Genomic DNA, 12,725 nt, shown 5'->3' with positions numbered 1-12,725 from the left:
CCCGCCTTTCCCCGTGGCCGAAGGCTGGGTGCCTTCTCCCGAGGGTCTCTGCCCGCCCGGGGATGGGGGGGGACAGCGGCCGGGATGCTCCGCCGACCCGCGGCTCCTGGCCGGTGTGGCACGGGGGGGGGCTCGGGCCGGGCTCGGAGCTGTGTCACCGCTGTGCCGCCGCCGCTGCCCGGGCCTGTGCGGGACCGCGGCCGTCCCTGGCAGCGGGGGCTCCGGCGGGGCTCGGCCGGGCAGGTGTCGGCGCCGGGCGGCCCGGGCTGTGGTTCGGTTGTGTACCCGAAAGGAACAGGGAAGGGCATGACGCAACCCACGTGTACAGGTCGGATGACCTGCTTTTTCTCTTACTGTAATGACTCGAATTCATTAGCAGATCACTTTGTGGTGCCTTTCGGAAAGGAGGTGTGATAATGGCCTTCCAACCTCTACCTGCAAAATAAACATCGGCCAGCTGGGAATGCCACAACCCTACCACTCCTCCTCTCCTCTGCTATTTTAGCCTCCCCTGTTCTGCACCTAGGGCTTGGTTTCCTATTTCAAGCATCTAAAATTCTTCTTCAGCCTCTGTTTGACTCTTTCTCAATGAGAAGATAAGGAAAATTCAGGTAGTCGTTCAGCCTGTTCACTTCTCAACTACAGTAAACTATTTTCAGTAAATTTGTGTGGATAATTCACTAAAAGATTTGTTTTCCCTACTTGCTTTTGAACAGAGACATGATTAATGTAACAGAACTGATACTAATATCCTATCCGAGTTAGTGCTTCATGAACAGAGCCATTCATGTCACTTGGAGCAATTGTTTTAGGTTTCACAAAATAAGAAACAACTGCCTTTACTTGACAAGTGAGACTTCTGGGTAAGGCTGCTGAGACCTGGAGATAAAAGTAGAAGAGTTTGTTTCCACATAATTAGGACACTCTCACTTCTGAAACATGTGAAAGTTGGGTTCAAATGCAAAGAAAATGGAAATGGGAGTAATGACTTGACCTATGTTTCAATGAAGTGCTGGAATTATAAAGACGGACTCTCTCTGCTCCTGTGAAAATTCATTATTCAAAGAGGGTCTTCTGCAACCTGCCAGGAGATGCAGAAAGTGAATTTGTGTCTTCCTTATGCCAAAAATCATACTTGCTGTTCTGTTGCAAAGTGAACTGGGGTTGCCCTGATGTATCTGCAAAGAAGTGGAAGAGTCTAATACATGTATGAAAGTCTTTGACCACAAACTCTGTATGGACGGTGGTGGTTTCTTGCTCTTGGGTGTAGGCGTTCACAGAAAGGTGCCTAAATGCTGTCCCTGCATTTCACTCCTGGGGACCTTGGATGGCTCTGTGCTCAGCTTGAGCATCCCTTTCTGAAGCCTGGGGGCTTCAAAGTCTGTATTATCAGGACAGAAGGTTTCTATGAGGCTGCATTACTTTGACTTTACTCTCACAATGCAGTAGTCTTAAAAGCTTTCAGGTTCTCCTATGTAAGTTCTTGAATGATTAGTTCAATACTCTGGGAAAACAGAGTATATAATTGAGTGCTTGAGTGAAAAAGACATGAATTGCTGGCCAGATACTGGAAATGCCACAGCTCCACCTCCTCAGACATTCTCCATTCTTTTGTGTCATCTCTCAGGCCCCCACATGTGATGTGGGCTGGATTGTGTGCCAAGGTGGCCCAGCTGGAGGCACTCTGGGGAAAGGGAGCTGAGGGCTAGCAGCTGGTGGTGGGTTGAGAGGGGATGGACATCCCTGGTAGGAACAGATGCCATACTGTGTGGAGAGAAGGGGGAATCCCTCAGGAGGATAATGACACAGGACAGCTCATGATCTGGGAGAAGGAGGCCTTTAATTACCTAGTTGCCATCAGTGCAACTCGTGATGTATCAGTTTCTTCTTTTATGTGTAACCTGCAGATTATATCTGGTTTATGGTTTTTTGGTTTTTTGTTTTTTTTTTTTTTTTTTTTTTTTTTTTTTAAGTCAGCAAGTCCTCATTCCAGTGGTCAGCAGCACGATGAGTGGCTGCATTTCTGAGTCTTTGTAATTCAGTCCCGTCTGCCCCACAGGAGCTGCCCTGGGACGATGAGACAAGGAATTAAATGCTTAGATGTGACAGCAAGGGCTGCACATGTTTTTTAAGTATTGAATCAGTTGCCTAGTCCATGTTCTTGGTGTTCCCTTGGTTACTAGGTAAGTCAGAAACACTTTTTAATACTCCAAGTGAAAATCCAGGTGTCTGAGGATGGTACGAAATGTTGCTAGTCCAACACGCCGGCTGGATTTATGCCCTGGCTTGGACTTAATATTGAACCCCTGGGCTTTTAGTGAAGGAACTGTTGGGTTTTATTACTATGGAAGACAAGACAGTAACTTCTTGTAATTATTTTGTCTCTAGCTAATACTTGTTTTCTGTGCTCCTTTACAACATTAGTTTGTTTCACAGGGAATTTCTTTCTGAAACTTCTTGGAAGATAATCTTTTCCTGATACATACTCTGTATGAAGTCCTTGAGTTGCATGCTTAAAAATACGTTCTAGAGACTTGTCCAGTGTTTTAGTAAGTGGCCAAATAAATGTCACATACATTGAAAAAGTAGAGCTCTGCTTATCTGTAACCTCCTGATGGACTTTTGCTCCTGAAATTGATAGCCTGCATTAAAGGGAACAAAGAAGAAAATAATCTCTTATTCAAAGTTCTCTGTAGAGATTTGTTTGTTTTTCTCCACTCTTTCTCAGATGCGTTATCATCTGTTGAGATCTATCTTTCTGCCGTTGAAAGAGTACAGTTTATATTTACTCTGCAGTTATACCTTAACTGTCAGAACTGCTCCAAACTGGAGCAGTGTTTACAAACTGCCCGATGACATTTAGTGATTGTATAGTTCTTTCTCGTGCCCTAGGTGAGGAGGTTAATAACCAGCGTAACAGCGAGGTGATGGTGACAGAAAGGGAAAAGGTAGGTACAAACTGCACATCCATCTCGGATGTGTTACAGTCCCCAAAAATGTCGTTAATTACTGGCAAGTCACCGATGACAGCACTGCTTTTGCTGTGATGGGATGTGTGGTAACTTGAAGTAGACTTGCTCTAGAGCTTGAGTCAAAGTCTCTCTTCTGTGTTGTTCCCGTGCCTAGATTTTTGCATCAGCCTCAGTCTTGTTTTTCCTTTTTAAATCATATCACTGGCTTACTTGGCTTCATGTTGTTCTCTTCTCTGTGCAGCAGTAAGTTAAGAGTGGCTGAGGCGGGTTCAGCAGGTGAGACAAACCCTTGTGAGAAAAGCCCATGAGCACCATTAAGAGAGCTGGCAGCAAGGCATTTCTGCCTCAAGTGCTGGGGCTTTGTCCTCCTAGAGAATATAGCTGAACTTTTGGAAGTTCTTCAGTTTGGAGCTGCAGCTGGAGAAACATGAGACCCAGGCTCTTATTTCAATGGGCTGAGCAGGAGGCTCATGTTCCTCAGCATCACTCCCATGGCTCTGGTACTTCATGTCCAGCTCTCCCCTACCAGGTGTGGTGGCTGAGGGAGCTTGCCTGTCTTGCACGTGTCCAACTTTTGTTTTAAAGTTCCCATGAAAAGCAGCTGGTAAGGGTCATGGTTAATCTGTATGAACAAGAGGGTTTCATTGGGTGGTTTTGGCCAGCCCTTGAGTGATGGTGCTTTGCAAGATGACGGTACAGTCACATCCAAGTTTCAAATAGTGCGTGGCCACCCTGCGTAGATCTGCTAGTGCTGGGTTTGCCCGCTCCTCAGTGAGCAGACCAGTGTCCTCTGTGGAGAAGAGGCAGCAAAGCTAGGCCCATGCTGTTACCAATGTCTGGTCACCTTCTATATCTTCCTGCAGAAACACCTAATGCTAATTAAAGTTTGTGGAACTTCACTCACTGATTAGGTATCCTGCATGGCTGTGTGGTGCCTGCTGCTGGCAAGGTGGGTGGTGGTGCAGGGGGATGCAAGGGCATGCTGGGAGCCCAAATCCTTAGGCTGAAGATCAGGTGCTTGGTGACTCAGCACTCCCTGCTCACAGACTGAGTCATCTTTTTGGAGTCTGCTCCTCATAACAAGGAGCTGTCAGGATCCTAGGATTAATTCCAGTACTTGGAGGTGAGCCACTTGCTGTTTTATAATTCTGCTGAATGTCTTAGGCCATTAGTTCAGATATCAACCAGTAGAATAAAAGCTCATCTGCTGTCATTTTTCTCCTTTGGGTCTCTGAAGAACAGGGGTAGGTTTAATGGGTGAGGAGCCAGAGAAAATCTGTTCTCTCTGGAAAATTCCTTTGGACAACCAGTTCTTTTACTTTACCTCCTGTATATGCTCTGCAGGGAATACTTATGGGTCACCTGGGCAATGGAAGATAACTATTGACTGCTATGGCAAGTAAATTTGAGGTCTAGAATGTACAGGTAATATTGTCTAAACCATGAGATTTTTATCTAAAATGGTTACTCAGGTTCCTGCTTTACAGGGCTTCATATCAGCTCAATGTAGTTAGCACCTGTAACTTACTATTAAGGTTGGTCCAAGGTTCCCAGGCTATTGATCTGGGTTTAAAGGCACGTGAATGCTTTAGTATAGGGTCACAGTGCAAATTTATTACTGTTTTATCTTATTACTATATTTGTGAATATTTATTACTAGATATATATTTTTAAAAAAGTATGTTTAATCTTTCCTGTTGAAAACAACTGGCTGCTGCAAACTACTGCTTCTGGAGTTCCCTGAGCCTGCTGTTGTGGTACCCATGGAGCTGGGTGGTCATTCTCTAACAGCAGACCAGGTTGTTGTTATCCCCTTTGCAGCTGCCTCGGCTTGATGTAATTATAACTGCTTACTAAACAGTTTAATTGGGTATATCTCCTTCAGTATTCCTTATTCACGTTTCTCTGTGCAAAGGGAGAGCGTTGAGGTACCGTATTTTCCAGGAGGGTATCAGACACCTCAGTTGTGCCACGAAGACTAGATGTTTGCATGGGAGAGGGCTTGGAGGCATTAGCAGCGAGGAACCTGTTCCCTGACAAAGACAAGGCCCATGGACCAGGATGTATGACACGAAACTGAGGACAGAATTAGCAAAGTGCTGTAAGAGGGGTGTAGGGAGGGGAGGGGGGTATGTAGGGCAGGGTGGCTGCGATGCCAATGTCACCCCTACCTGTGAGGTGCCAGGGTGAATAGTGAACCAGCACAGATTGAAGAGTTAAACCTCACAAGCACCTGCCGAGCCGTGCCAGCAGCACGGTGCCGAGCTGTGCCGGTGTGTGGAGGCTGCCGGGGTGACAAGGGGGCTTCAGCCACACTTGTTCAGCAGTGTAAGAGATCCCAGCAATCTCCTTGAACAGCGCGTGTTGGTGACATTGGGTCACGCATTAGTGTCCTTGTGTGTTTCCCCAACAGAAACAGAGCTGGCATCAGCATGGCTTGCACTAATTGCAACTAATAATGAGGCAGCAAGTGAATTGAGAACTTCTTATCTAGGATTCTCGTCCCCAGGGGCTGGCTGGCTGCTGAGGTGTCCCCCAGCTGGCCTCTCTACACTCACAGCTGCAATTTGAATACTGTGTCCTTTCCTGTTTACAGTGGCCTCTGCCTCCCAGGGGCACATTTACCTGGGGCTGGCATGTTTGCAATGATAGTTAACCTGAAGCCTTATTCTGCGCTACCTTAGAGAACTGCTCTTTGACTTGAATGCTGAGACTATCTGCTGGGGTAACAGTCACTTCTCCCTGTGCTGTTGCCTTATTATAACATTGAAAAAAAAAATAAAAATAATTGAATTGTCTGCAAATGGTATGGTGTTACTCTGCCCATCTATTTTCCAGAAGCCTTGCTGCTCTGTGCCTCTCAAAATAGACCTCTACCTTGGGAATGATCTTTGTGCAGAAGCTGGCCGATAAGGTTCATGATGCTGCTTGGTAGAAATACATGTCTAATCTATGGTGTAAAATTCCCAGGCTATAGTTAATTTCTCAAGCTAAGACTTCAGATGAAAACAAGCTTTTTCCTCTGAAAAGAAACATAATATTAAAGTCCTTGGTCATTTGGCAGTTCCTCTATGCTTCTGTTGGGTTAGGCTGCTGTCACTGGGAGGTCCCCAAACCCAGGCATGCTGGAGGAAAAGCAGATTGAGGGGCTTCCCACTCTTCTTTCTCCAGATCTCTGGAGAGCAGCCTGGGTATCTAGCAGCATGCAGGTCCTAGTAATGCTCTGACTCATGCGTTTTGGCAGGAAGTCAAAAAAAAAAAAAGAGGTGGTGGTGCTTGCAGGGAGCTGGCGTGTGGGCAGGGTGGCCGTCTAATGCAGTGCAGTTTGAAAACTGTCGTTGTGTGACGCATCCTTCTGCTGTCCAAAACCACTTTTAGTAGCACTCAACCTTTGGAGATATGAAATATGGTTCAGTTTCAGAGGAATTTTTTGATCTCCATTTCAAAGCAGGAGCCTCTGTCATTCTGAGCTCTCTGCAATTTACTTTCTTAACTCAAGTTATTTTCTATCCTCTGTCCGCAGGCATTGCAGCTACCTAACCCTTAAAAAAAGGTTCCTCAGACCCTTTCAGATGTAGGCTCTGTGGTGCACCTCACAAAATTGCGATCTAATTCTCACTAATTAAAATGCAATTAAACAAACCTGTTCTTCCACTGTAAATGAAGGACGAAGGAAGCCTTTTCCTTCTGCCCTTCCCTCTCCCACCTCTCTCTTGCCCTGGTACTTCCTTATTGCACAAAAACCAGCCAGTTCTTCCTGGAACATGGGAGGATGCTGAAGCTCATGTGGAGCTCACCCACCACTTTTGTCGGGGGCACCTGAAACAGCCGTGTCCAACCTGCTGTGGCTGGCAAAGCAGGGCTGGTCGATGGTGAGAGGATGAAGGAGGTGGGCCACCTTCACAGAGCTCATCAAGGAGTAGATGCGTGCAGCCCTGCTTACGCTGGCCTTGTGCAGCTTTCTTGGCAGATAGCTGCTGTTGGCACTCATCAGTGATTAAAAACAAAAGCATTAAGAACTGGACATCTGAGGAGTTACTCGGGCAACTGGAATGACCGTGAGAGGGACAACTTTACATAAAGAGAGTGCAAGGAAATAACAACCGAGGCATTACCCTCTGTGTCAGGAATGGGTATATAGGTGTTTCTTCACAAGTCTGAAGACCATGGTGAAAGGTAGACCTCTTTGGGTTTCTCTGAATGGTATTGGAAGAAAAGGGCTGAAACATTGTTCTGATATCATGAGACCACTGTGTGGAGAAAATCAGATGATCTTGCCTTTTTATTAGCAACTAGCACAAGCTCCAAAGCATATGAGCTGGTAGAAGTAATGGCTTTCAACTCTCCAGGCATCTGCTAAGAAAGGAATATATGAAGTTTAATGGCCTGTGAGTTTGAGTGCCACGAAGAACACCTATTGGTGGAAAGTGATGAGTAGCCTTCAGAGTAGGCTTCATAGTCACATGGAAGTAACTAGTTGGAAATGTAAGTGTGAAGGCATGCTGCCTGTAAGATGTGTTTAGGAGGAGCTGTGGGTGGGCTGGAGGACAGGAACAGAAATCAAATAGCCTTGTTGAGTTGAAGGTATAGTTGAAAACTGTCTTTATTCAATAGGTGCAGATACCTATTGAACAAACAGGTGTAATAAATACTCAACTACACAATGGGAAACAATAGGTTTGGTAGTGTTTTCATGGAGGAGAAAAATTATTAGAGGAGATCACAGGTTGAACATGCTTCATTGGTGGAATGCTATTCTGAAAACAGCCTGCAAAATGAATGAAATTGTGCAGGGCTTGTCCTTCACCTTTCCTGTGTCATGTCTGATCTTTGGGCAGGGTAATTCAAGGCAGGCATGTTAGGTGCTGTGTCTGGAAAATGCTAAATATCTTCCGTAAGAAATACCAGGTGTGGAAGAGAGGACAGTTATGTCCTTTTTGAACGCTTGTAACAAGCTTCTTGCATGTCAGCCTTCAGAGGAAGGAAACAATTTGTTCCTTGTCTGCGGTAGATAAGAAAATAGTCATAGGCTCACATTTTGGTGAGAAAGTTTCAGACTGGGTGTCGGGGAGAGCAAAGCACATGGAGATTGCCTGGAGCAAGCAGTGGAGCCTCCACCATCGGCAGCAGTAAGGACAGGTTAGACAAACTTGTGTCAGAGTGATGGGAGTGTAAATCATCCATCCTTGGTGGACAAGCTGGACTAGACTTCGGTTAGGCTGTCTTTTGGGAAGCACGGGGCTGTCCTTCCAGCTGACTGCAGGCATAGTCCTTCACAAGCACTCTCCATCTCGTTAGCAGCCATTCCCCTATGTCTCTGAAAGACCCTTAAAAGCTTTTCTTTTTCTTTTTTTAATTAAGAAGACTTTCTTTTAGGAAGATGACATGATCCATTTTCTCCTTCATTGATTCTTCCTATTAATTGCCTAAGCAAGGGTTCTGTAAACTCTGGTCTTATTTTATTCCCCTTTAAATTTAAATGACTTGGCAGGTTCTGTTACATCTACCTGTGTTCTTTCAACAGAAGGAAAGAGGGCTAATTATGTTACTTCAAGAGCAATGCACAGAAATATAACCTATAATTCAGCCTATCTCCTGAGTACTAATCAGAGTGGAAGGGAAAATAATCTGAAGATTAAAAAATTAAGTCTTCTGGGATAAACTAAGGTGTCGTAACTATGTCCTGGACTTGTCCTGGGCACATCTGTGATGTGCTGGGCGTGTGTTGATCATGCAGATGTGTGTATCTGTCTCAGCTGACCGTCCTTTACAGACTGAAGGAGAAACTTTGGATGAAGAAGCACTGATGTAAGATGTGATGAGTGGTGTGACATCGACTGGGTGAGCATTGTGCCCAGGGTGCCGCACTGGTGGGTGTCCTGGACACAGCTTTCCTGTTTCCCACTTGACTGGTCACAGCCATTGGTCCTGCAAAGCCTGGCCCATGTCAGCCTGACAGCTTTCAGCCATCCCTGGTGCTGCTGGCTGTGCAGCACTGCTCTGCTGAAGTACTTTGCTGAGAGCTTCCCATAATAGCCCTTTTTGGTGCTTTGAATTAATTAAGAAGCTACTGAAATGCTACCAGAAGCCTGCCTGACTTTTAGACTCCTTGTTTGTTCCTTGCCTGAGATGACTGAAAGCGTTATGGTTGTCTGGCTTGAATCTCACACGTTGTTATTTCTCATGCAGGGATTGTATTGCTTCTGCATCAAATGATGATTGAAGGCCATGTCCCTAATCATTATGTCATTAGTGCATGCCACTATAAATGTGGGTGCAACAGCTGTGAGCTGGATGTTGCCTATTTGTGGAGCAGTCAACAAGCCCTTTCTGCCAATCGCAGAGTTGGTCGTAACTTTACAGCATTGAAAGAGAGTTTCTCCTGTGATTTCTGTTTGTCTCCATCCCCACATTTCTCAGGTTTAGTAGCTCTAGGGGTCTCTCCAACAAGGATGTTAAATAAACCTGGACGGCTCTTTTTAACTGGCTGCATCATATTCTGGAGGGGGCTGGGGGGGGTAGAAAAAGAAAAATTACCTAATTAGAAGTGCTTGAACGAAGTGGGAAACTGCACATGTACGTGGACTTGGGTAGGTAAGCTTGGTGCTCCTTATGCTCCTTGGTGCTACTGCCTTCCCCTCTGCTCGCTCTCTCTGGTATCTCTGCAGTTTCTTCCAAGTGTCTGTATCCCTCCTCTGCTGCCTCCTTCCTCACTGCTGGCCCTGTGTCCCCAAACCCCTCTCTGCGAGGGGCTCATGGCCAGGCCAGCATTTCCCACTGGGGCACAGCCCCTTTTTCCTGGCCACCCTGCCCTTTCCTCTCGGACCAGTGAGTTTCTAGCCTTGGTGCTCCCAGGAGAGGTAGGTGTGTAGGTGCTGGAGATGTTACTGGCTGCTCTCAGCTGCGTGTTGCATCTTCAGGAAACTCTGAAATTGTTTGACATTTGGCTGTGCAGATGGATGGAAGAGTTGAAGCTTTTGATATCATGGGTTTTGCTTGCTTTCTTATTTTCCAAAATATGATCACTGATACCTAATTCTGGTTGTGACGAGATAGGTTGTTCTATTAACTGGGTAGAGTTCACAAATACAGAAGTGACATAAAACTGGCTGCTTATACAGAATACTGCAGTACAGAAGGCTTTTTTCCCCACCAGTTATACTCCACTCAGTACTACACTGTGGGACTGAATTATCTGATTTCTATTGCCTCTGTGTACAGCAGCACCTGGATGGTAATTTTTGGCTTTTTATTCTTGTGCCTGGTCTTTGGTGGCTTCTCTAAATTTTGTGCCTTTTTGCAGCATAAAAAAAAAACAAACCAACCTTCCTTCAGTGAGAAATATTGCAATGTATTAACTAGAGGCTTTGGGAGGGAAATTCCTGATGAGAAGCAATTCTGTTGGAAGGGAAGCAAGGGAGTTCAAGAACGTTAATTAAACATGCACATCTTCTGAAAGATCCAAAATAATTGAGAGCTGAGAACAAAATGTTGCTTAATGGTATCTCTGGGTCAGACTCTGAGCCTTTGATGTCTGATGCTGCAGAGCTTGTCTCCAGAGACAGGGCAGGGGAAGCCGGTGCCTGTTGAGTGCTCCGACGAGAGAGATCCTGCAGGAATTGGAAGGAGTGGTGTCTTTACGCAGCTGATTTCTTTTTGTCTTGTGTCTCTGCCTAAAAATGTATTTTAAATTCATTACTCTTGTAATTTAAGCAGTTGAGTTTGTTTGGTTTTTTTTTTTTTTTTTTTCGAAATAGATATTTTATAGTTGATGTCAAGGGTCATTTGTGTGAAATTACCTGTCGTCTGTGGCTGGGAACGTCGTTGCTTCTTACACCTTGCTTCTGACCTGTTCTTAAATTTCTGGCTTTCTCTGCAGCCTTAATTGCTGCTCATTAAGGCTTCTCTGATCCAGACCAAATAGTAATGGAGATGGATGGAGGGGCTGACTCACTGAAAGTGCTTCAGAGATTGTGGGAAGGCATCAGGTCACTTCAGTTCACTAAATATAAACAAATCCAAAGAGCAGAGTTACTTAAAAGTAGAGATTGAACAAACTTCTCAGAGTGTTAGGAGGTACTAAACATTCACACAAAATAATCATAATGGCTTTTTCCTGCGCTGGGGTTAGAATGAGAATAAAAAGGGGAGGTGCTTCCCAAAGCATGGCAGTCTTGGCTTTCTGCAGAAATAAGGGGTATAAATGGCAAATGTGAGGTAACTGCTGCAACCGAACATAGACCTCTCCTGGCCTGGGGTGCAAAGGTGCATGGAATGGACTTTCTGTACTCACAATGCCTTGGGATCACAGTGAAATAAAACATTGCTTTTTTTTATTACCATACACTGCCTAAAATCAAGTGGAGCAATTCTGGGATACCTTGTGTGCCTAACGCATGGCTGTTACCATCCTGTGTCATGGGTCTGATCTGCTTGTCCCCTGCCTCACACGTTGGGCTGGCCACAACTGCTGGTGCAGTGTTTAAAAAACAAAGCAAAACAAAACCCACCTGTTAAAAAAATTGCTCAGGCAAAACCTCCAAACAAGCGGGGAGTGATTTCTGGTAGAAAAGAAAGAAAAAGAATGATTTAAAAAATCACAGGGAAGGACTTAGCCCTGCCTTCTGCCTGGAAATATTTTTTAAATTTAGATTTCTCTTAGAACCTGAATTTTTTTTTTTTTCCTCCCCACAAAACGGATTACTGGAATTAGAGAGTTTTAGCCCTCATCCCACGAGATTCCAAATATAAAAGAGTTACATTTGGGATATGTCTGATCATTTTTGATCTAAAGCACATGAGCACATAATTCCTATTAAGTTGGAGATTGATGCTTAATTGAGGAATTAGCGATGCCAGAGCAGGGCTTTCTTTGGGGCCGTGTAAGTGTGACCAAATATGGTTTCAGGATCTCAGACAGAAGCATCGGAGTTGCTAATTGCACTGGGGGTGTTCTCTAAGTGGTGCAGGAGGCTTGAGACACTGAGACGGGTTGCTCTGTCATCCTGCCAGCCGTACCACACTGCTGAGTTACCTTAGAGGGACGCCAGAACTGATCTGTGACCTCTATTACTAATACATGGGGGGAAACACTCCTATGACCCTGGTGTTTCAAAAGCATTGACTCATCTTTGTTGTTTATTGATGCAAAAATCACTTTAAATAAGTTGTTGTGTTGTTTTTTTTTTTTTTTTTCCTGTGATAGATGAGAGGATGCAACTTCTTTCCATCTTGCTTTTGTTGTCTTTGTGCAGTTTGCCTCATCTCCTTGATGAAAGCAGATTAAGGGACTGGAACTTCTAATGGCTGTTACAATGAGTCACAGTTGCATGTCTAGACTCCTTAGACGATTTTTACATTTTCTGACTAGCAACTAGGATGAGAATTCCTCTCTGATAGATTAGTTACAGAGTCAAGTCCAAGCATAATAGTTTTCCTCTTAGAAGAGTTTTAAGAGTTTGTCAAAGCTGTATCTCAACTTAGTGTTTCTCTGCTGAAACCTTCATGATGCCTTCTCAGCTCTCATCTTCAAGAAGTTCTTTCATCTCATATTTACACAGCCAACTTTTTTTTTTTTTTTTGGGGGGGGGTGGGTGGGTGGTTGAGGGGGAGATGGAGAGAGACTAGGCTGGTGCACTTGCTCCTGGCCCCAAATCAAAAATCCTTTTCATATGTATCTCCTCTTTCCTGAAGTGTACAGGTGTTCATAAAAATGTGATTCACTTGCATGTTGCTCCTGCTAACAGGGTGGTA

At 44.9% G+C, this 12,725-nt stretch overlaps 1 protein-coding gene across 1 annotated transcript in view; it reads left to right on the top strand.

The window, feature by feature from the left end:
* Positions 1–84: 84 nt before the first annotated feature.
* Positions 85–12,725, top strand: part of SGPP2 (sphingosine-1-phosphate phosphatase 2) — a 37,674-nt gene continuing 25,033 nt past the window's right edge. Inside the window, exons 1-2 of the mRNA XM_014960630.1 lie at positions 85–328; positions 2,893–2,948. Of these exons, the coding sequence (XP_014816116.1) occupies positions 85–328; positions 2,893–2,948 (300 nt within the window). The remainder of the gene's footprint in view (positions 329–2,892; positions 2,949–12,725) is intronic.

The sequence above is a fragment of the Calidris pugnax genome, unplaced genomic scaffold (genome assembly GCF_001431845.1).
Source record: "Calidris pugnax isolate Ruff unplaced genomic scaffold, ASM143184v1 scaffold398, whole genome shotgun sequence".
Classification (NCBI taxonomy): domain Eukaryota; kingdom Metazoa; phylum Chordata; class Aves; order Charadriiformes; family Scolopacidae; genus Calidris; species Calidris pugnax.
This window is presented reverse-complemented; position numbering and strand designations above follow the sequence as displayed.